Source organism: Nerophis ophidion, linkage group LG22 (genome assembly GCF_033978795.1).
Source record: "Nerophis ophidion isolate RoL-2023_Sa linkage group LG22, RoL_Noph_v1.0, whole genome shotgun sequence".
NCBI classification, from domain to species: Eukaryota; Metazoa; Chordata; class Actinopteri; order Syngnathiformes; family Syngnathidae; genus Nerophis; species Nerophis ophidion.
In genome coordinates this window covers 8,107,632-8,131,631 of record NC_084632.1, presented here as the reverse complement: position 1 = coordinate 8,131,631, position 24,000 = coordinate 8,107,632, and the positions used below count along the sequence as shown (strand labels likewise).

Below are 24,000 nucleotides of genomic sequence, written 5' to 3'. Positions count from 1 at the left end.
CTGTCACACTACTATGTTAGATCCACTATGGACTGGACTCTCACAGTATAATGCTAGATCCACTATGCACTAGACTCTCACACTATTATGTTAGATCCACTAAGGACTACACTGTCACACTACTATGTTAGATCCACTATGGACTAGACTCTCACAGTATAATGCTAGATCCACTCGACGTCCATAGCACCATTGGGTTGAGTTTTTCCTTGCCCTGATTTGGGATCTGAGCCCAGGATGTCGTTGTGGCTTGTGCAGCCCTTTGAGACACTCGTGATTTAGGGCTATATAAGTAAACATTGATTGATTGACAGATTGAAATGAAGGTTGTACGTATGTTAGAATTGTATTTCTTGGGAGGACCGAGCACAGAATACATTGATTTGCGATACGAATGTCTGGAGTGACAAGCTCGGTCATGGAACAAGTTGAGCTTAAGTTGAGGTTCCCCTGTACTAGAACATTCCACCGTGTGACCGGTGTGATTGAGCCCATCTTACCTGCGAAAGCTTTGGAGATGTGATCCTTCTTCCATTCCCAGGGTTGGTCGTACTCGTCCGCCGGTCTTTCGTCATCCTGCGGCAGCCTGCTGTTCTCCTTGCCTTCCTCCAGGATCTCGCCGAACAGGAAGCCCGGATGTCGGCCTCGCCCGTCTTCGTACGGGGTGTCGTACAGCTGCAGACCGCCCCGTTTCTGTCCTGTTCCGCCTCCTCCTCCTGCGGGGCCGCGCTGCAGTTCTGTCGAGGCAGATGCAAAACATCCTCAGATCAGGATAATCCTACGTGCTGATATCAAAACCAGGGCTGTTGCTGAAGAGCGCAGACATGCCTTGAATGAAAGGAGCGGGACGGATGGTATTTGCGCAGCTTGCGGCGGGCTCAGAATCTCATATCGGGGGCTTAACAAGGCTTTGAGTTCCAAAAGGCGTGCACTCGTGCACACGACCCCCCCCCCCCCCCCCCCCCCTGCAGCAATCCCTCGTGAACATGTTCATCACTTTCTCAGCAGGTGCCCACTGAGGAATATTTCTTGGAGTCAAATATGGCCGTGGGACAAAAGGATTATTGACGCGAGCAGAAGCTAATCAGATCTCCGCATCTCATCACCAGGAGCCTCGCAGCTGCAGAGACAAGCACTAATGGCGCTTTTATCTGATGGCCTCAAAAATGTACCCTTTAGGAACAGGTGTTACCGGAGAGGAGGCGGGGAGGGGAGAAAATGAAGGAGTCGGCATCTTTTGTCTGAGTGGTGCCACTGCACTCAGTCAGGGGGGAAGGATACGAAGCGGTGCTTTTCAAACTGTACCGGGCTCAATTTTAGTGCGGGGGTCGGCAACCCGTTGCTCTGGAGCCGCAAGTGGCTCTGGAGCTTTTTCAAAAATGTGTGAAAATGTCAAAAAGATGATGGAAAAAATATATTTTTGGTTTTAACATGGTTTCTGTAGGAGGACAAACATGACACACACCTTCCTAATTGTTAAAAATGTTCCATCCATCCATCCATCTTCTTCCGCTTATCCGAGGTCAGGTCGCGGGGGCAGCAGCCTAAGCAGGGAAGCCCAGACTTCCCTTTTTTTTTTTCAAATTTTTATTGTCCCCGAGGGGCAATTTGGTTTGCAGCAGTAGTGTTGTATCACGCACACACGCTGTGCTTCCTGCTGCTGCAAGTGCACGCAGAAGATCCACTGCAAACACCAGACACTCCCACATGGGGCGGTATAGCTCGGTTGGTAGAGTGGCCGTGCCAGCCACTTGAGGGTTGCAGGTTCGATTCCCGCTTGTGCCATCCTAGTTATGGCCGTTGTGTCCTTGGGCAAGACACTTTACCCACCTGCTCCCAGTGCCACCCACACTGGTTTAAATGCAAGTTAAATATTGGGTTTCACTATGTAAAGCGCTTTGAGTCACTAGAGAAAAGCGCTATATAAATATAATTCACTTCACTTCACACACTCATCAAGCGGACCACGCCCACTTTCCGCTGCAGCCGACTGCAGGCCACACCTGATGCCAATGAAGGAGGGCAGTATAAAGATGGCCGACGCTGACTCCTCGATGTCGGAACGTAAACTACCTTCGTGTCTCAGACTTCCTCGTGACTACTTCCTTGTGTTTTTCCTGATCCTGTTTCTCCTGCTCTTCCACAGTGGTCGTGTCACCACCGCTGCTTCCCTTCTGGCCTCCCTTTGTCTTCCTGGATCCCCCAACCTCGTTTATGGACTTTGGACTCGCTCTCCTGCCTCGGGCCCCTCGCTTGGATTTTGGACTCCCTCTGGCTTGTTCCCTCTCGGATTTGGACACCCTTTTCAACCAACACGCACCTCAACAAACCTTACGGTATCTACTTATGATCAATTCCACACATAGTCTCCCATGCAAACACATAGTAGCATACACACTCCACGTAATCATCAAGTCTTCAAATAAACCTGTTGAACTTGACATTCCTTCGCTGTGCCGTCGCCTTCCCCAGTAGCAAACATAACAAGTAGTCATTAAAAACAAGGTTCAACAGTAAAAACGAGGTACAACAAAAAAAAAACAAGGTTCAACAGTAAAAACGAGGTTCAACAGTAAAAACGAGGTACAACAGTAAAAAACGAGGTACAACAGTAAAAACAAGGTACAAATACATAAAATAAATACAACATACAAACCATCATAAAGCTAAAAACTAAAAACTTTTGTAATACAATAAAAACTAATCACACGTCGCATCCCACTAAAGTGACTACATGGCAGCTAAGCTTGTTTAAGGAGCTCATTTATAAAAGACAACAGCTGAGGGAACAAATGATCTTCCCTCAGCTCCACCCGGGGGATGCCGAGGCATTCCCAGGCCTGCCTGGACACATAGTCTTCCCAACGTGTCCTGGGTCTTCCCCGTGGCCTCCTACCGGTTGGACGTGCCCTAAACACCTCCTCAGGGAGGCGTTTGGGTGGTGTAGGAGCCTAAATGCTGTTTAAATTAATTTACATTTTATGGAAGGTGCTTTATGTTTATTCAATCAAAATGGGACTATTTACTTTATTTGCATGATAAGAAAATGTATATATTGAATGCTTAGAGTAATTATATAAAGCTCACTTTAGTTGTAATTATTACATTTGTCAAAATGATTTGATGACGTAACTGTTTTAAGTGCATATATGGCGGAAGGATCTGTGAGGTAAGGTCGTTTATGGACGCAAGGTGTTATGGGTAATGGCTGTCAGGTGCGGTGGAATCGAGCCACACAGTTTTTTGACCTCACTCATACTTTTTCTCATTCATACTTTTTCTAACTAGTACTGCAACAAACTCTCTTTATTTTGTCATTCATTTGTTCCCACATCTTGACTGGTTTATCCATCCATCCATCCATCATCTTCCGCTTATCCGAGGTCGGGTCGCGGGGGCAACAGCCTAAGCAGGGAAACCCAGACTTCCCTCTCCCCAGCCACTTCGTCTAGCTCTTCCCGGGGGATCCCGAGGCGTTCCCAGGCCAGCCGGGAGACATAGTCTTCCCAACGTGTCCTGGGTCTTCCCCGTGGCCTCCTACCGGTTGGACGTGCCCTAAACACCTCCCTAGGGAGGCGTTCGGGTGGCATCCTGACCAGATGCCCGAACCACCTCATCTGGCTCCTCTCGATGTGAAGGAGCAGCGGCTTTACTTTGAGTCCCTCCCGGATGGCAGAGCTTCTGACTGGTTTATGTTTTGAATTATTAAGATCACAAGTAAACTATGCAAACGAAGAAGAACGTCTGGAGTTTTGTTTTGTTGTTGCCGCAGCAAGCGGAGTGAATGTGATAGTAAAGGAGCGTCAAGCTTAAGGCTACTTTAGGAATCTACAGGTGGCATCCTGACCACATGCCCAAACCACCTCATCTGGCTCCTCTCCATGTGAAGGAGCAGCGGCTTTACTCTGAGTTCCTTCTGGATGGCAGAGCTTCTCACCCTATCTCTAAGGGAGAGCCCCGCCACCCGGCGGAGGAAAATCATTTGGGCCGCTTGTCCTTTCGGTCCTGACCCAAAGGCTCATGACCATAGGTGAGGATGGGAACGTAGATCGACCGGTGAATTGAGAGCTTTGCCTTCCGGTTCAGCTCCTTCTTCACCACAACGGATCGATACAGCGTCCGCATTATTGAAGACGCCGCACCGATCCGCCTGTCGATCTCACCATCCTCGTGAACAAGACTCTGAGGTACTTGAACTCCTCCACTTGGGGCAAAAACTGTGTTAGAAATTCCAGTGTTTATACAAACATGCTTCACTGATGAGAATAATTGGCGAGTCCTACTAATTTTGGCGGTCCTTGAACTCACCATAGTTTGTTTACATGTGCAACGTTCTCTGACGCTGCCACAGAAAGACGTGTTTTGTGCCACTAATTCTTTCGCCGTGATTTTAGTTCTAGTCTACTCTGTTGAACAACTTAAGCTGTACATCAGGCAAGAATGGGAAAGAATTCCACCAGAAAAGCTTCAAAAATCCATCCATCCATCCATCATATTCCGCTTATCCGAGGTCGGGTCGCGGGGGCAACAGCCTAAGCAGGGAAACCCAGACTTCCCTCTCCCCAGCCACTTCGTCTAGCTCTTCCCGGGGGATCCCGAGGCGTTCCCAGGCCATCAAGAGGAGCCAGATGAGGTGGTTCGGGCATCTGGTCAGGATGCCACCCGAACGCCTCCCTAGGGAGGTGTTTAGGGCACGTCCAACCGGTAGGAGGCCACGGGGAAGACCCAGGACACGTTGGGAAGACTATGTCTCCCGGCTGGCCTGGGAACGCCTCGGGATCCCCCGGGAAGAGCTTCAAAAATGTGTCTCCTCATTTCCCAAACCTTTACTAAGTGTTGTTAAAAGGAAAAGCCATGTAACACACTGGTAAAAATGCCCCGTGACAACTTTTTTTGCAAGTTAATGATTATTTGCACAAAAAAAAAAAGGAAGTTTCTCAGTGTGAACATGAAATATCTTGTCTTTGCAGTCTATTCAATTGAAAAGGAAAAGGATTTGCAAATCATTGTATTCTGTTTTTATTTACCATTTACACAAGGTGACAGCTTAACTGCTATTATTTGGCTGGATTGACAAATAAAAAAAACTAAGGAAAATTAAAGCTGCAAGCAGTGATGGATGGGACCGCTTTGGCTGCTGCTCCCGCGACCCAAGCCCAGATAAGCGGTAGAAGATGGATGGATGGATTATTACACAGAGAAAAAGTTGTATACACATGTGTAATACATCAGTCTCATAGTAATAACAGTTATAAAATGCCCAAGCCACTTTACAAGGATGCCTTGGTGCTATCATTTTGAGACTCTAATGCAGTGGTTCTTAACTTTGTTTGAGATACCGAACCCCACCAGTTTCATATGCACGTTCACCGAACCCTTCTTCAGTGAAAAATCAAATGTTTTATTTTTTTTTTAAATTCAAGACAAATTTATGTTTTTTTTACTGGGGCACAAAATGAACCGTGCATCAACATTACCTTGTTCAAAGAACAAAACCAAACACAGTGCATGAACTCATAACATATTACACAGATCCAAATTAGTCTGACTTCTGCTGTTGCCGTATCCATAAAGCCGATAAATTTTTATTCATACGATGAGTCTGGTGTGTCTTGACCTGGCAGAGGCTCCGTCGAACTCCTGAGGCTGACTCGCCGAACCCCTAGGGTTCGGTCAAACCCAGGTTAAGAACCACTGCTCTAATGGATGGTGAATGTAATGCAGTTGTTTTATTGAAGTGGGAATAGCAAACGTCCTGTTGATTTTAGTTGGGGGCGGTCAGTGTATGAAATATAGGTCTCAGTGAGACCTATATTGAGGTTTTTGTTTCATGTGTGTATGACAGTCCTACAGTTTTGTCTGAGCAGAAAGGCGCCATTTTGTGACAACAGCAGCAGCGCAATGGTTCTTTGCGGGCTCATAAAATCCAAACTGGGGGTAGTAATTAAAACTCTTTCTTTAAAGGGGAACATTATCAGAATTTCAAAAGGGTTAAAAACAATAAAAATCAGTTCCCAGTAGCTTGTTTTATTTTTCGAAGTTTTTTTCAAAATTTTACACCTCCCGGAATATCCCTAAAAAAAAGCTTTAAAGTTCTTGATTTTCGCTATTTGCGATGCGACTGTCCATTTCCCTGTGACGTCATACAGGGCTGCCAATACAAACAACACGGCGGTTACCACGGCAAAATATAGCGACATTAGCTCGGATTCAGACTCGGATTTTAAGCGATTCAACAGATTACGCATGTATTGAAACAGATGGTCGGAGTATGGAGGCAGATAGCGAAAACAAAATTGAAGAAGAAACTGAAGCTGTTGAGCGAATAGCTATTGACGCTATTCGGCCATAGCTTGGGTGTACCTAATGAAGTGGCCCATAGCATGGCTGCCTTATTAGCATCGCCGGTAAAATGTGCGGACCAAACGATCAGGACTTTTGCATCTTGTGACACTGGAGCAACTTAAATATGTCGATTGGTAAGTGTTTGTTTCGCATTAAATGTGGGTATCTAGTTTCAAATGTACATAAAGCTAGCGTAAATAGCATGTTAGCATCGATTAGCGTAGCATGTTAGCATCGATTAGCTGGCAGTCATGCTGCGACCAAATATGTCTGATTAGCACATTAGTCAACAACATTAACAAAACTCACCTTTGTGATTTCATTGACTTAATCGTTGCAAATGCATCTACAGGTTATCCATACATCTCTGTGCCATGTCTGTCTTAGCATCGCCGGTCAAATGTGCAGACACTCTGGCACATTCAATGGGGGTCTGGCGGCAGATTTCTTGCCAGTGGTGCAACTTGAATCCCTCCCTGTTAGTGTTGTTACACCCTCCGACAACACACCGACGAGGCATGATGTCTCCAAGGTTCCAAAAAATAGTCGAAAAAACGGAAAACAACAGAGCTGAGACCCGGTGTTTGTAATGTGTTGAAAATGAAAATGGCGGGTGTATTACCTCGGTGACGTCACGTTCTGACGTCATCGCTACAAGACCGATAAACAGAAAGGCGTTTAATGCGCCAAAATTCACCCATTTAGAGTTCGGAAATCGGTTAAAAAAATACATGGTCTTTTTTCTGCAACATCAAGGTATATATTGACGCTTGCATAGGTTTGGTGATAATGTTCCCCTTTAACTTTTAATCAGAAAGGTTCAATCCATCTTCTTTGCTTATTTGAAGTTTAAACGACAAACGGCCTAAGAGGAGGTAATGTTTGAAAAAAAGCTAAATTTTTTTAGCCAACTTTTGCATTGAAGTGGGAATAGCAAACTTACTGTTGATTTTAGCCTGGGGGTCTCAGTGCATGAAATATAGGTCTAACTGAGACCTACGTAGTGGTTTTTGTTTCATGTTTCTACGACATTCGTACTGGATGTCACAGGCAGTTTTGTCTGTGTTTCTGTCCTAGGGGGCACTGGAGCGCAATTTTAAGTTTTGGGGTTTTGTTTTTTTGATTAGATCGCAATTTTCGCCAGTCCTGATGTGTGTGTCAAATTTGGTGAGTTTTGAAGCATGTTAAAAGGGTCAAATTACAGCTCAAAGAGGCGGCGGTATAATGATAATAAGGAATAATAATAAAACCTTAGAAATTCAATAGGGTCCTCTGTCCCAAAGAGACATCGGTCCCCAAAAAAAAAAGCAGTATAGTACCGGGGCACTTTATTAGTATACCGTGCCACCAGAGTAGCAAAAGATGCTCCTGGGGTAGACAGACTGTTACACGGCTGTCACCGCAGACAAAAAAAAAAATCTGGACATGCCACTGCACAGCCTGCAGCTTGGCAAAAAAAAAAAAAGAAAAAGGGACACAATTGAACGCTTAAACGGTGAAAGGCAGTGAAAAACTTCAACCTTCACGACATAAGACGTGATTATTGGGCTGCCCGGTAGTCACCATGGCGACCAAACGGAGGCCCTGGGGAAAGGCCCCGAGCCTGTGAGGAAGGAAGGAAAATGGAGGGAGCGCGGAGGAGCGAGGCAATAACAGGCGGGTAAGAGCAGCAGGAGGGGGGGGGGGTGCGTACGTGCGCGATCTGTCAGCGTTTGATGTTAAGTCATGGCGACAGAAGCACGGCAGCGCCGAACGCTGCTCTACCTGCGCTCGCTGGGGGACCCCGGGTGTCAGCGGCCCTGCCGGGAGGAGGCGAAGATGGAAACGCAGAAAGAAAAAAAAAAAAACAGCCTCGTAGGGAATAAAATAAGAAATTCATTGAAAAAATGATGGAGGGAAAACACAAAGAGGAGGGTGAGGGGGGGGATAGTAATCTTACAGGAAAGGTTAGAGAGGCTGAGGGTGGAGTTGAGAGGCTGCTGAGACATAAAGGTGCAGGCACGAATGATACAAGCATCCAATCATTACAGGCCAAAGAAAACGCATCACAGCGGTTTATCTATTTTTTAAAAGGAAGAATGTAATTACCGTATTTCCCTGAATTAGCGCCGGGGCGGTAATTAATTTAAAACCTCTTCTCACTCCGGCGCTTACCAAAGGCATGCGGTAAATTTAGGCCTATGCGTATAAATTTGAGTGTGATGTAATTTGATTGATTGAAACTTTTAATAATAGATTGCACAGTTCAGTACATATTCCGTACAACTGACCAATAAATGGTAACAACCGAATACGTTTTTCAATTTGTTTAAGTCGGGGTCCACGTTAATCAATTCATGGTAAAAATATAGACTATCAGCATAATACAGTCATCACACCAGTTAATCATCATTGAATTATTTACATTATTTACAATCCGGGGGGTGGGATGAAGATCTTTGGTTGATATCAGTACTTCAGTCATCAATAATTGCATCAACAGAGAAATGGACATTGAAACAGTGTAGGTCTTACTTAGTAGTGAAGTGAATTATATTTATATAGCGCTTTTCTCTAGTGACTCAAAGCGCTTTTACATAGTGAAACCCAATATCTAAGTTACATTTTTAAACCAGTGTGGGTGGCACTGGGAGCAGGTGGATAAAGTGTCTTGCCCAAGGACACAACGGCAGTGACTAGGATGGCAGAAGCGGGAATCGAACCTGTAACCCTCAAGTTGCTGGCACGGCCACTCTACCAACCGAGCTATGTAGGATATGTACACTGAGCAGAGAACATAGTGAGTTCAGATAGCATAACAAATACATTTGATTATTTACAATCCGGGGAGATGGGATGTGAAAGGAGTAGGGTAAGGATACCATCATGAAAAACACATTTGCATATGGCCTTAAAACGCCACAACACTCAGTCGTCGTATGGAAGTACCCAAAATAAAGACTCGACATAAATATAAATTCAATCGGATCAGAAATATTGGAGGAAACGGGATTAATACCCGATGCTAACCGCCCATAGAAAATACATGGGTACGTCTAGTAGCTACTATTAGCAAACAAATTCACTTACCAGCTCGGCTTAATATCTTAACATCGCCACACTTTCTCATCGCAACTCGGCCCTGATGATCGGCAACTATAAGTTTACAATTAGTTGTAAAATGTTGGACGGTTGTTTTTACGATATGCAGGCAAACGACAACTTTAGATGTCCCCAGGCTTAGCCACCGCACCTTGCAGCCATCTTGGAACGCTGGATTATATAGAGCACGATAGGCTGCAGCGGGTCACGTGAGCGCCTGTGTTATGCTCGCGAGATTGAACATGGAAACGGCGCAGGTAATACGAGGGGATGCCATGAGAGGACATATGGCTTATTTCCCACCCGTGTTACACACTCGTGACGTGACGAGTTTGACCCGGCGGTAAAACGAGGGATATGCTAATTAGTCTGCGAAACGAGTTTGACCCGGCGGTAAACCGAGGCATGCGCTAATTATTTTGATTAACAAGTTTGATCCGGCAGTAATTCTAAGCATGCGCTAATTATTTCGCAAAACGAGTTCGACTTGGCGGTAAAACAAGGCATGCGGGTAATATATATCCGGCGGCAATTCGAGGAAATACGGTAGTCATATTCAAAAGTATTGATTTTGAATCGATTGTGAATCGAATCATCACCCCAAAGAATCGAATCAAATCAAAAGATTAAAGCCCTAGTTAGTACGCTTGCTTGTTGTTTTTTTTAGTCAATATTGTTGGTGTACACCTCAGCCATATTTTGGTACTTGATACATGCTAACGTTAGCAGGCTAGTATCTTAAACTACATTTTCAGGTACACACCTCAGAATAATACATTTTGGTACATTACGCACGTTACAGCTAGCATGCAAACAGAGTGCTAGATTTTGGTGCTTTACGTATGTCAACTGTCTGTAAGCATGCTCTTGTTCTAGAGCGTTTTCCGTTCGGGCTCCAGTACTCTGGAATGCCCTCCCGGTAACAGTTCGAGATGCTACCTCAGTAGAAGCATTTAAGTCTCACCTTAAAACTCATCTGTATACTCTAGCCTTTAAATAGACCTCCTTTTTAGACCAGTTGATCTGCCGCTTCTTTTCTGTTTTCTCCTATGTCCCCCCCTCCGGTCCGATGACCATGGATGAAGTACTGGCTGTCCAGAGTCGAGACCCAGGATGGACCGCTCGCCTGTGTATCGGTTGGGGACATCTCTGCGCTGCTGATCCGCCTCCGCTTGGGATGGTTTCCTGTGGACGGGACTCTCGCAGCTGTATTGGATCCGCTTTAAACTGAACTCTTGCGGCTGTGTTGGAGCCACAATGGATTGAACTTTCACAGTATCATGTTAGACCCGCTCGACATCCATTGCTTTCGGTCCCCTAGAGGGGGGGGGGTTTGCCCACATCTGAGGTCCTCTCCAAGGTTTCTCATAGAAACCTTCACATCCCACTGGATGTGAATTCTCCCTGCCCACTGGTTGTGAGTTTTCCTTGCCCTTTTGTGGGTTCTTCCGAGGATGTCGTAGTCGTAAGGATTTGTGCAGTCCTTTGAGACATTTGTGATTTAGGGCTATATAAATAAACATTGATTGATTGTTAGCAAGTTAGCATAATACTGTTAGCATGCTACCTTTTTTTGTTCATTTTCTTTTCATTTAATCAGTTTCATATTACCCCTTTCTGTCTCTCTGTGTGTGTGCTAAGTCAGGAGAGCACATCCTGACCTTAAAAAGGAGATGTTCCTGACTAGAGTCTGGAAAACAATTGTTCTAAGTCATAACTGAAATGTTGGCGTTGAGCTAGACAGGTAGTCTCTACACAAGGATAAGGCTAGCACTTTAGCATTTTAAAGTCCCGATTAGACCCTCTTTTCCTACGAGAAGTGATCCAATCCACCTGAGAATAGAAAAACTAAGAGGCCTTTGTTACGATTGGGGGGTCACAGCTCACTGCTGGGTTCGTTCCCCCGGGATGCAAACGGACCACTCCAGAAAGGACGTGCAGGTGGGAACGTGTTTTATTCTTGAAAATCAAAGAGGTACAAAAAACAGAAAACAAGCCGAAGGAACAACGTGTGGAGCGCACTCGAAGGGAAGGCTACCACTTAGCACAGACAATAGAGACTCACGTAACGGGTTGCATGTAGCAAACAAAGAAGCCAGGCCGACTGACTGGCAAAGGCAGGCTTAAATACTGCTTCTGATTAGTGCTCGGGAAACAGGTGAGCGTCCCAAACACCAATCAGAGACAGGTGAAAATAACCATGGTAACTAAAACAAACTCAAGGGTGCACAAAAACAGGAACTGAGGGAGTCCAAAACTAACAGAAAATAACAAAACATGATCCGGGCCACGGATCATACCAGCCTTATCTTCTCATGTTCTCAAACTGAAATACCACTATTTAATTCAACTTGGTGGTTTGCCTTCTCCAAGTTGGATGTAAATCTTCACTATAAGCAAAACATGATATGAGTTAATTAATTTACTTCATTAGCATGCTAGATTTTTTTTTTAGCTTATTTTGTTCATATTTTATTTTACTACTATTACTATCTGGCCAGAGTGGTAACTCTTAGCATTTCTTATAGCAGGGGTCACCAACCTTTTTGAAACCAAGAGCTACTTCTTGGGTACTGATTAATGCAAAGGGCTACCAGTTTCATACACACTTAAATAAATTGCCAGAAATAGCCAATTTGCTCAATTTACCTTTCATAAATAAATATATATATATATATATATATATATATATATATATATACAAAAAATGGGTATTTCTGTCCGTCATTCCGTCGTACATTTTTTTTTCTTTGTAATGAAGGTTTTTTGTAGAGAATAAATGATGAAAAAACACTTAATTGAATGGTTTAAAAGAGGAAAAAACACGAAAAAACTTAAAATAAAATTTTGAATCGGTTTATCTTCAATATCGACTCTTTAAAATTCAAAATTCAACCGAAAAAAATTAATAGAAAAACTTTTTGAAAAAAAAAAAAAAAAAATTCATGCAACATCATTAGTAATTTTTCCTGATCAAGATTAATTTTAGAATTTTGATGACATGTTTTAAATAGGTTAAAAATCCAATCTGCACATTCTTATACTATACAACAAATTGGACCAAGCTATATTTCCAACAAAGAAAAATCATTATTTCTTCCAGATTTTCCAGAACAAAAATTTTAAAAGACATTCGAAAGTCTTTGAAATAAGATTTAAATTTGATTCTACGGATTTTCTACATTTGCCAGAATAATTGTTTTGAATATTAATCATAGTAATTTAGAAGAAATATTTCACGAATATTCTTCGTCGAAAAAACAGAAGCTAAAATGAAGAATTAAATTAAAATGTATTTATTATTCTGTACAATAAAAAAAAAATACTTGAACATTGATTTAAATTGTCAGGAAAGAAGAGGAAGGAATTTAAAAAGGCCAAAAGATATACCGGTATGTGTTTAAAATTCCTAAAATCATTTTTAAGGTCGTATTTTTTCTCTAAAATTGTCTTTCTGAAAGTTATAAGAAGCAAAGTAAAAAAATAAATGAATTTATTTAAACAAGTGAAGACCAAGTCTTTAAAACATTTTCTTGGATTTTCAAATTCTATTTGAGTTTTGTCTCTCTTAGAATTAAAAATATCGAGCAAAGCGAGACCAGCTTGCTAGTAAAAATATAAACTGGTAAGTGCTGCTATTTGAGCTATTTTTAGAACAGGCCAGCGGGCTTCTCATCTGGTCCTTACGGGCGACCTGGTGCCCGCGGGCACCGCGTTGGTGACCCCTGTCTTAGAGGCTTTGGCTTTATATCGTACTGGTTTTAAAGGTGAAAAGTACCAAAATGGCCCCTGAATTCTTGGATTTGTCAGAATGTGGCCCTCATTGGCACACAAATTGGGCACCCCTGATATAAAGGCTGGGACTATTCTTGTCCAACACACAGGCTGAGTCTAGTCCGTCCAATGTCTGCAAGGAAATACAGCTTGAGATCTCTGCCATGACAACCCAGCTCCAAATTACAAACCAGGAGGAAGTGAGTGCAAATGTGTTAAATCCCGACACTATCAACATACTGCACCACCAATTAGGTGGCGGTGCGAGTGGCATCATGGGGGAAGAACAATCATTTGCCAAAAGAAAGATTAGAGAGACAGTGGGACTCCCCCAAGGGCCGAGCAAAGCCCTCAAGGTGAAGGCAGATAGACGATAGCAGACTTTTACTCTGAATGAGGCGGAGGCAGACAGAGACGTTACAGGAGGAGAAACAAATGGACGGCAGAGAGATGATGCAGGCGGGAAAAAGGGAGGGAGCGTCGGCGGTGGATGACCCCCCCGGGGAAAGACTCAGACAAAAAGGAATTACAGGAAGCCCTCGCTCTACACATGTACGGGTTCTATTATAGCTCAATGAACACCTGAGTCACTCAGAATATAGCATATTTTTCGGTCTATAAGGCGCACTTAAAATCCTTTCATTGTCTCAAAACTGGACAGTGTGCCTTATAACCTGGTGTGCCTAATGTACGGAATAATTCTGGTTGTGCTTGCCGACATTGAAGCAATTTTATTTGGTAGATGGTGTAATGATAAGTGTGACCAGTAAATGGCAGTCACACATAAGAGACACGTGTACACTGCTATATGACGCCAGTAAACACCAAAACTTTAAATGTTCCATTGAAAATAAAGAACATTATACACATTTTTTATTTTTTTTATTTTTTTTGCAACTCAACGCCAAAAAAACGGAAATGCTGATTATCGGTCCTGCTCGACACCGACCTCTATTTAATAATACACCTTTAACATTTGACAACCAAATAATAAAACAAGGTGACTCGGTAAAAAATCTGGGTATTATCTTCGACCCAACTCTCTCCTTTGAGTCACACATTAAAAGCGTTACTAAAACGGCCTTCTTTCATCTCCGTAATATAGCTAAAATTCGCTCCATTTTGTCCACTAAAGACGCCGAGATCATTATCCATGCGTTTGTTACGTCTCGTCTCGATTACTGTAACGTATTATTTTCGGGTCTCCCCATGTCTAGCATTAAAAGATTACAGTTGCTACAAAATGCGGCTGCTAGACTTTTGACAAGAACAAGAAAGTTTGATCACATTACGCCTGTACTGGCTCACCTGCACTGGCTTCCTGTGCACTTAAGATGTGACTTTAAGGTTTTACTACTTACGTATAAAATACTACACGATCTAGCTCCATCCTATCTTGCCGATTGTATTGTACCATATGTCCCGGAAAGAAATCTGCGTTCAAAAGACTCCGGCTTATTAGTGATTCCTAGAGCCCAAAAAAAGTCTGCGGGCTATAGAGCGTTTTCCGTTCGGAATGCCCTCCCGGTAACAGTTCGAGATGCTACCTCAGTAGAAGCATTTAAGTCTCACCTTAAAACTCATCTGTATACTCTAGCCTTTAAATAGACTTCCTTTTTAGACCAATTGATCTGCCCCTTCTTTTCTTTTTCTCCTATGTCCCCCCCTCCCTTGTGGAGGGGGCCTGGTCCGATGACCATGGATGAAGTACTGGCTGTCCAGAGTCGAGACCCAGGATGGACCGCTCGTCGGGACCCAGGATGGACCGCTCGCCTGTATCGGTTGGGGACATCTCTACGCTGCTGATCCGCTTGAGATGGTTTCCTGTGGACGGGACTCTCGCTGCTGTCTTGGATCCGCTTGAACTGAACTCTCGCGGCTGTGTTGGAGCCACTATGGATTGAACTTTCACAGTATCATGTTAGACCCGCTCAACATCCATTGCTTTCGGTCCCCTAGAGGGGGGGGGGGTTGCCCACATCTGAGGTCCTCTCCAAGGTTTCTCATAGTCAGCATTGTCACTGGCGTCCCACTGGATGTGAATTCTCCCTGCCCACTGGGTGTGAGTTTTCCTTGCCCTTTTGTGGGTTCTTCCGAGGATGTTGTAGTCGTAATGATTTGTGCAGTCCTTTGAGACATTTGTGATTTGGGGCTATATAAATAAACATTGATTGATGATTGATTGATTAAAGAAAACAGTAAAGATATTACCGCTTCCTATTTTGTACAACAAGAGTATAAGTAAGTCACTGCCTTACTCACCTGTTATGACTCTCTGGGCCTCGTAAGGTTCCATGTAGCCATTGCTCTCAGAGGGAACCGGTCTCACATCTGGTTCTGGTCGATGGTCCGACCGGGCATCAAACGGGTCGGAATAATCGGTGTCCCCTGCCAGTGGAGCAGACGGCACGGCCTGAACAAGGACACAAGACTCATTTCAACATGTGGATCGAATGAAGTATGAGTGTTAGCTTTGGACTACATTGCACTATACCTCTCATACAACACGCTCAATAAATCAGCATTCTTGCTCATGACAAAGAAGCACATCCCCTCTCAGCAGCTTGCATGCTAAGTAGATGCTTGCTTGTAGTTTTTATGCTAATATCTTGACACAAACAAAACAAAAACAAAAAAAAAAACATTTAGGATGTCACCAGAGGTTGCGGGATGTTATTTTTAGTAGCAACATTAGTGGTTCAAAATATTCTGTTGTCACATGAAAGACATAATAGATGGATGGTACTCAATTGATTCCTTCAGGAGCGTTCCCTCAGGAAAGTTAAAATTCCAGCAGCAGTGTACAGAACTGAGATCGAATTTAAAAAGAAAAAAGTAAATAATGGGGGAATAAATGGAAACAAAATAGAAAAATATTACAATAAGAATAGAAATAAAAAGCAAGAATGGGAATAAAAATATAACAGTAAATAAGAATATAACAAGAGAAACTAGGCAGTAGTGACCATGTTATGAAAAAGTATTGCACTGTTATTGTTTTTTATCCTCCGCCCCCACCCCCCCACAAGAGAGGAGTTGTACATGACAAAAACATCCGTTTTTCATGACAAAGAAGAAAAAAAAAAAAAAAAGTCCTGTTTGTGTTACGCCAGTGGTCCCCAACCACCGGGCCGTGGTCCGATTGGTACCGGGCCGCAGAAGAATTTTTTCTAAAAAATAAAAACAAAATAAAAAATATATATATATATTTTTTTTTATTAAATCAACATAAAAAACACAATATCCACTTACAAATAGTGCACCAACCACAAAAAACTCCCTTTTTCATGACAAAAACATCCGTTTTTCATGACAAAGAAGAAAAAAAAAAAAAAGAAAAAAAAAGGACACCACCCCCCCCGGGCTGCGGGACAAATTATTAAGCGTTGACCGGTCCGCGGATACAAAAAGGTTGGGGACCACTGTGTTACGCTACATTTGGACGCCCAAATGAGTCAAATGCGTTCATTGAGAGTCATAATTCTGGTGTGGACTAATAGTTACAAAAAAACTGTATGGACACTTTGCACCAGTATTTTTGTCATGTGACCAAAAATAAATAGATAGATAGATAGATAGATAGATAGATAGATAGATAGATAGATAGATAGATAGATAGATAGATAGATAGATAGATAGATAGTAGTACTTTATTGATTCCTTTGGTGCAGTTAAAAAAACAACATTTTCCCCAATTAAAGATTCAATTGGGCAGCTGTGGTGACTCCTTCCGTGTTGAATATTTCTAACATAAAATTCCATCTGCTGGGTTGAGTATGTGGGTTATTTTTAGATTTTGCTATTTTCGCCAGTTCGGATTTCACCAAAAGCTTGTTAAATTAACTTTGAAATATGGCGTCATCACATCATCAGGTTTTGGCAGCACTGTTCCGGTAATCACAGTATTTTTTTTCTGGCAGCTGACTTTTCGGTGCATCACTTGTCAATAGCATGCAAATAATAGGCTATATACAGCACAGGCCAAAGGTTTGGACACACCTTTTCATTTCAATGGGTTTTATTTATTTTCATGACTATTTACATTGTAGATTGTCACTGAAGGTGTCAAAACTATTACACCTGTGAAGTGAAAACCATTTCAGGTGACTACCTCTTGAAGCTCGTGGAGAGAATGCCAAGAGTGAGCAATACAGTAATCAGAGCAAAGGGTGGCTATTTTGAAAAAACTAGAATATAAAATATATTTTCAGTTGTTTCACCTTTTTTTGTTAAGTATGTAACTCCACATGTTCATTCATAGTTTTGATGTGACAATCGACAATGAAAATAGTCATGAAAATAAACATTGAATGAGAAGGTGTGTCCAAACTTTTGGCTTACTTATACCTAACTTATATCAATTTCTACAATATATTACTTTAACTCATGGGTGTCAAACTCTGGCCCGCGGGTCACATCTGGCCCGCCGTGTAATTTAATTTGGCCCTTTAGGCAATATCAATTTAGCATTAGAACTGGCCTGCCGGTGTTATACAGCGTCAGTGCCGCTGTATAACACCGCATTCACCGCTAATACTCATACTTGCCAACCCTCCTAATTTTCCTGGTAGACTCCCGAAGTTCAGTGCCCCTTCCGAAAATCTCCCGGGGCAACCATTCTCCCGAATTTCTACCGATTTCCACCTGGACAACTATATTGGGGGCGTGCATTTAAGGCACTGCCTTTAGCGTTCTCTACAACCTGTCGTCATGTCCGCTTTTCCTCCATACTAACAGCGTGTCACATAGTATTTGTGGCTTTTACACACACACACACGCACAAGTGAATGCAATGCATACTTGGTCAACAGTCATAGAGGTCACACTGAGGGTGGCCGTATAAACAACTCTAACACTTTTACAAATATGCACCACACTGTGAACCCACACCAAACAAGAATGACAAACACATTTCGGGTGAACATCCGCACCGTAACACAACAGAACAAATACCCAGAAACCCTTGCAGCACTAAGTCTTCCGGGAAACTTCCAGCAAACTGACCAATAATTAACGTTTTATTCACGCGTTTTCTCTTGCTACTTCAAGGCTTGAATGTTTGGCTTATTCATTATTGTTATTTTATTTTCAAATGTATTATTAGCTTGTGGAATTACCTCAGAAGATTGCAAATTATTAACATTTTATTTGATATGCCATTGATATTTTTTTTTATTATTATTATTATTATTATTTGAAACTGGATTTTGCATGTCACTATAAAGTTATATAGGCCTTGCTTGTTCAATATTTAATGCAAAACTTGTTTGGGTCCCTATTAAAAAGTTAATTTATTCAACCTTGGCCCGCGGCTTTGTTCAGTTTAAAATTTTGGCCCACTCTGTATTTAACTGCTTTAACTAGTTTTCGCATAAAAAAAACAAGTCATTTTTAAGGTGTGGCGGCTTTTATTTTGCCGTGGTGGGGCAATACAATTAATTAAATGTAGGAAGTACCCTAACCCTGTCGGAGGCCAAATGTACAAACCCCGTTTCCATATGAGTTGGGATATTATGTTAGATGTAAATATAAACGGAATACAATGATTTGCAAATCCTTTTCAACCCATATTCAGTTAAATATGCTACAAAGACAACATATTTGATGTTCAAAGTGATAAACTTTTTTTTTTTTTTTTTTACAAATAATCATTAACTTTAGAATTTGATGCCAACAACACGTGACAAAGAAGTTGGGAAAGGTGGCAATAAATACTGATAAAGTTGAGGAATGCTCATCAAACACTTATATGGAACATCCCACAGGTGTGCAGGCTAATTGGGAACAGGTGGGTGCCATGATTGGGTATAAAAGCAGCTTCCATGAAATACTAAGTAATTCACAAACAAGGATGGGGTGAGGGTCACCACTTTGTGAGCAAATTGTCGAACAGTTTTAGAACAACATTTCTCAACGAGCTATTGCAAAGATTTAGGGATTTTACCATCTACGGTCCATAAAATCACCAAAAAGTTCAGAGAATCTGGAGAAATCACAGCACATAAGCGATTATATTACGGACTTTTGATCCCTCAGGCGGTACTGCATCAAAAACCGACTTCAGTGTGTAAAGGATATCACCACATGGGCTCAGGAACACTTCATGAAACCACTGTCAGTAACTACAGTTGGTCGCTACATCTGTACGTGCAAGTTAAAACTCTACTATGAAAAGCCAAACCCATTTATCAACAATATCCTTAAACGCCGCTGGCTTGGCTGGGCCCGATCTCACCTAAGCAAAGTGGAAAGGTGTTTTGTGGTCTGACGAGTCCACATTTCAAATTATATTTGGAAACAGAGGACGGGGTGTCCTCCAGAACAAAGAGGAAAATAACCATCCAGATTGTTATAGGCGCGAAGTTGAAAAGCCACCATCTGTGATGGTATGGAGGTGTATTAGTGCCCAAGGCATGGGTAACTTACACATCTGTGAAGGCACCATTAATGCTGAATGGTCCATACAGGTTTTGGAGCAACATATGTTGTTATCCAAGCAACGTTATCATGGACGCCCCTGCTTTTTTCAGCAAGACAAGTGTTACAACAACGTGGCTTCGTAAAAAAAGAGTGTGGGTACTTTCCTGGCCCGCCCGCAGTCCAGACCTGTCTCCCATCGAAAATGTGTGGCGCATTATGAAGCGTAAAATACAACAGCGAAGACCCCGGACTGTTGAACGACTGAAGCTCTACATAAAACAAGAATGGGAAATAATTCCACTTTCAAAGTTTCAACAATTAGTTTCCTCAGTTCTCAAACGTTTATTGAGTGTTGTTAAAAGAAAAGGTGATGTAACACAGTGGTGAACATGCCCTTTCCCAACTACTTTGGCACGTGTTGCAGCCATGAAATTCTAAGTTAATTATCATTTGCAAAAAAAAATAAAGTTTATGAGTTGGAACATCAAATATTTTGTCTTTGTAGTGCATTCAATTGAATATGGGTTGAAAAGGATTTGCAAATCATTGTATTCCGTTTATATTTACATCCAACACAATTTCCCAACTCATATGGAAACGGGGTTTGTATATCATTTATAATCTGCAACCCTAGACCACACATATATAAAAACACCTATCTTTTTCAGATTGTTTTATACTTTAAAAGCTGGGTCAAGAAAGTATTTCCTCAATTTTTCTCCACAATACCATCCCCAAATGTGCTCGTGTGAGGTCTCTCAGCTTGCAAAACCAAACCCTATTTATTATTGGTGATAGGTTCAAACTCCAGGGATTGTCACACTCCGCCTGTAATTTGACAGACTGTTCAATTATTTTCTCATCCTTCCACGGCAGACATTGGTGTGGTGCACCGGCTAAAATGTATGCAAACATATCTGCGACACACATTTGCTCACGGAGCGCGATCAATAAAACGAGTAGATGCTTGCTTGTAGTTTTTATGCTAATATTATGACACTTGTTTGATAAAAAAACAAAAAAAACAAAGGATGTTATATTTTGCAGCAATATTACTAGTTGAAAATATTCTATTGTCACTTGAAAGACATACTAGAGGCAGGAGAAGCAAATGTCCTGTTTGTGTTTCGCTACATTTGGATGCCCAAATGGAACAAATGCATCCACTGAGAGTCGTAGTTCAGGAGGGAAACAGCAGTTCACTGGCTCATTGGTGGCGACAAAGGTAGCCATATGGTCACACACACACACACACACACACACACACACACACACACACACACACACACACACACACACACACACACACACACACACAGCCTTTGGCAAAAATGTAAGACTAGGACTCTTTGTCTCAGCTGTTTTAAGACAAGTGGAGCTTGCACAATCACCGCACACCAAGTCTCAAAATAAAAAAGTGATTTTAACCCCCAGCATTGAGTCTCCTTATCTACGGCTGTTCTGGAATCCTCGGTGTTAATTAGAATGCGGCTTTCCCACACATCCTGGGGAATTAATGAAGGTACCCGCTACTCGAATTACCTTCGCAGCAACTTTTGCGATGAAAACAATGAAAACAGTAAAACTCTGATCTCAAGCGAAGCTGAACTGACTTTTTCAAAACCTAAATTTGCTCAATTATTTTCATAACTTAAAATCTATCTTTTTTTTTTTTTGGTCATTCATCGCTTTTTCACGGTTAATAACTGTTAGAGGAACCTAACCTACATTTGGGAAAAATGGAACACCTTAGAAATGACTAGCTTTGGCCTTGGTTCTGCTCAAAGAAGTTATACTAAATGAATGTACCCTGTACGGGGTGTCCAAAATTTTTTTTTTACATTTTCCAACGAATCGTGATTCTTATTTGTAACGATTCTTGACCGATTAAATGATATAAAAAATATATCATGACTTGTCTGAATATATATATATATATGTAAATATATATATATATATATATATATATATATATATACATACACATACATATATATAGTGTATGTATACATACATATATATATACATACATATACGTATGTATATACGTATATGTATGTATATATATATATATATATATATATATACATACATACATACATATACAGTATATGTAAAATCTAACTACATACCTTTTTTTAAATATGTATATATTTTTTGTTTTTTATAAAAAATACTTTGGAAAAAAATATATAAATATATATATATATTTTTTATTCATTTAATAAAATAAATACTTTTTTTTTCATTTAAAAATATATATTTTTATTTAGTGATTTAAATGTATACACACATATATATACATATATATATATATATATATATACATACATACATATACATACACACACACACATAGATACATACATATAAAAATACATACATACAAACATATATATATTTTTTAATATGTTTAGTTTTGCCTCTCCTGTCCAGGCAATCAGGCAAATCAAAGTTTGCACATATATTTATACATATATATATACATATATATATATACATATACATATATATATATATATATATAAATATGTGTGTGTATATATACATACATGCATACATATATATATATATATATATATATATATATATATATATATATATATATATATATATACACACACATATTTATATATACAGTATATATCAGAGATGTTAGTGAATTTTATCAAGTAATGTAGACAATCATAGAACTGGCAACTAATTTTATTCAAATAAATATTGATTTTGAATCGAGAATAGATTCTGAGTCGAATCGTTACCCCTAAAAATCGACTCGATTAGAATTGTGTGGTGCACAGCCCTAGCTCTGTGTGTTTTGTACCTTTGCAAATGCAAACCTTTTGAATCTCATTTAGGTTACAGAGGAAAAAGTACCAGATGCAAATTTCAGTTTCGATCCCCGTTAAAGTGGAACTGGGACAAAAGCAAAACCATTTTAGAGATTGCTCCCAACTTTAGCAACTCGGTTCCCTCCCCGGGCACTGGTAGAGCTACTTTTTGTAGAAAACAATTGTTAAACTTCCATTCTCGTCAGCTCTCCTCATTTTAACAGCCTTAAAATAAAAAGGATCTGGAGAGACTGTTCCTTTCTAAAAGAAGGGTCCCAACAGAACTCTGGTGTGGACCAATAGTTACAAAATTATTGTATGTACATTGTACTGGTATTTTGGTCATGTGACCAAAGACAGTGCAGTAAAAAAATATATATATATTTGCATTAATTAAAGATTTGATTGGGCAGCTTTGGTAACTCGTTTCGTGTCAAATATTTCAAACCGAAATTCCATCTGCTGGGTTGAATATGTAATTTATTTTTATATGTTGCTACTCCGGGTTCCTCCCACCTCCAAAAGACATGCACCTGGGAATAGGTTGATTGGCAAAACTAAATGGTCCCTAGTGTGTGAATGTTGTCTGTCTATCTGTGTTGGCCCTGCGGTGAGGTGGCGACTTGTCCTGAGTGTACCCCGCCTTCCGCCCAATTGTAGCCGAGATAGGCACAAGCCCCCCCCGCGACCCCAAAGGGAATATGCGGTAGAAAAATGGATGGATGAATGTTGCTATTCTCCCCAATACTGATTTCACCAAAAGCATCTAAAATAAACTTATAAAGATAACGTCATCACAACATCGGGGGTTTTTTTCAGTATTTTTTCAGCGGCTGAATTTTCGGTGCATCACTAGTCAATAGCATGCATCTAATAGGCTATATATATACAGTATATCCATTCCTACAATTAATTACTTTTTTCACATAAAAAAAAAACATTTTTACTTTGCTGTGGTGGGGCAGCACAATAAATTAAATGTAGGGGGAACTGGCAACACTAAATGGTCCCTAGTGTGTGAATGTGAGTGTGAATGTTGTCCTTCTATCTGTGTTGGCCCTGCGATGAGGTGGCGACTTGTCCAGGGTGTACCCCGCCTTCCGCCCAATTGTAGCTGAGATAGGCGCCAGCGCCCCCCGCGACCCCAAAAGGGAATAAGCGGTAGAAATGGATGGATGGATGGGAACTTTGACCCGGTCGTCTGCCAGATTGATTATAATTTATATTGTTTATATCTTGCAATTCTAATTTAGGCCTAGTCGAAAAATATAAAAACACCTGTCTTTCTTTGACTCTCACTTTAAAAAAGCTGTCTTATAACTCGGTCAAAAAATAATGTTTCCTTTTTTCTCAACAATACCTTTCCCAAATGTGCTCTTGTGGGATCTCTCAGCTTGCAAAACCAAAGCCTATCTATTATTGATGATAGGTTCAAACTGCAGGGATTGTCATACACCGCCTGTAATTCGACAGACCGTTCAATTATTTTCTCATCCCTCCACGGTAGACATTGGTGTGGTGCACCGGTTAAAATTTATGCAAAGATATT

The 24,000-nt window shown here is 41.2% G+C and overlaps 1 protein-coding gene across 5 annotated transcripts in view; it reads right to left on the bottom strand.

Moving 5' to 3' along the window:
- shdb (Src homology 2 domain containing transforming protein D, b) overlaps positions 1-24,000 on the bottom strand; it is a 113,200-nt gene that overhangs the window by 63,592 nt on the left and 25,608 nt on the right. For all 5 annotated transcript variants that reach the window (XM_061883179.1, XM_061883180.1, XM_061883181.1 and 2 more), the window contains 2 exons: positions 15,463-15,613; positions 501-737 (listed from right to left, as the gene is read on the bottom strand). In XM_061883179.1, coding sequence (XP_061739163.1) covers positions 501-737; positions 15,463-15,613 — 388 coding nt within the window. The remainder of the gene's footprint in view (positions 1-500; positions 738-15,462; positions 15,614-24,000) is intronic.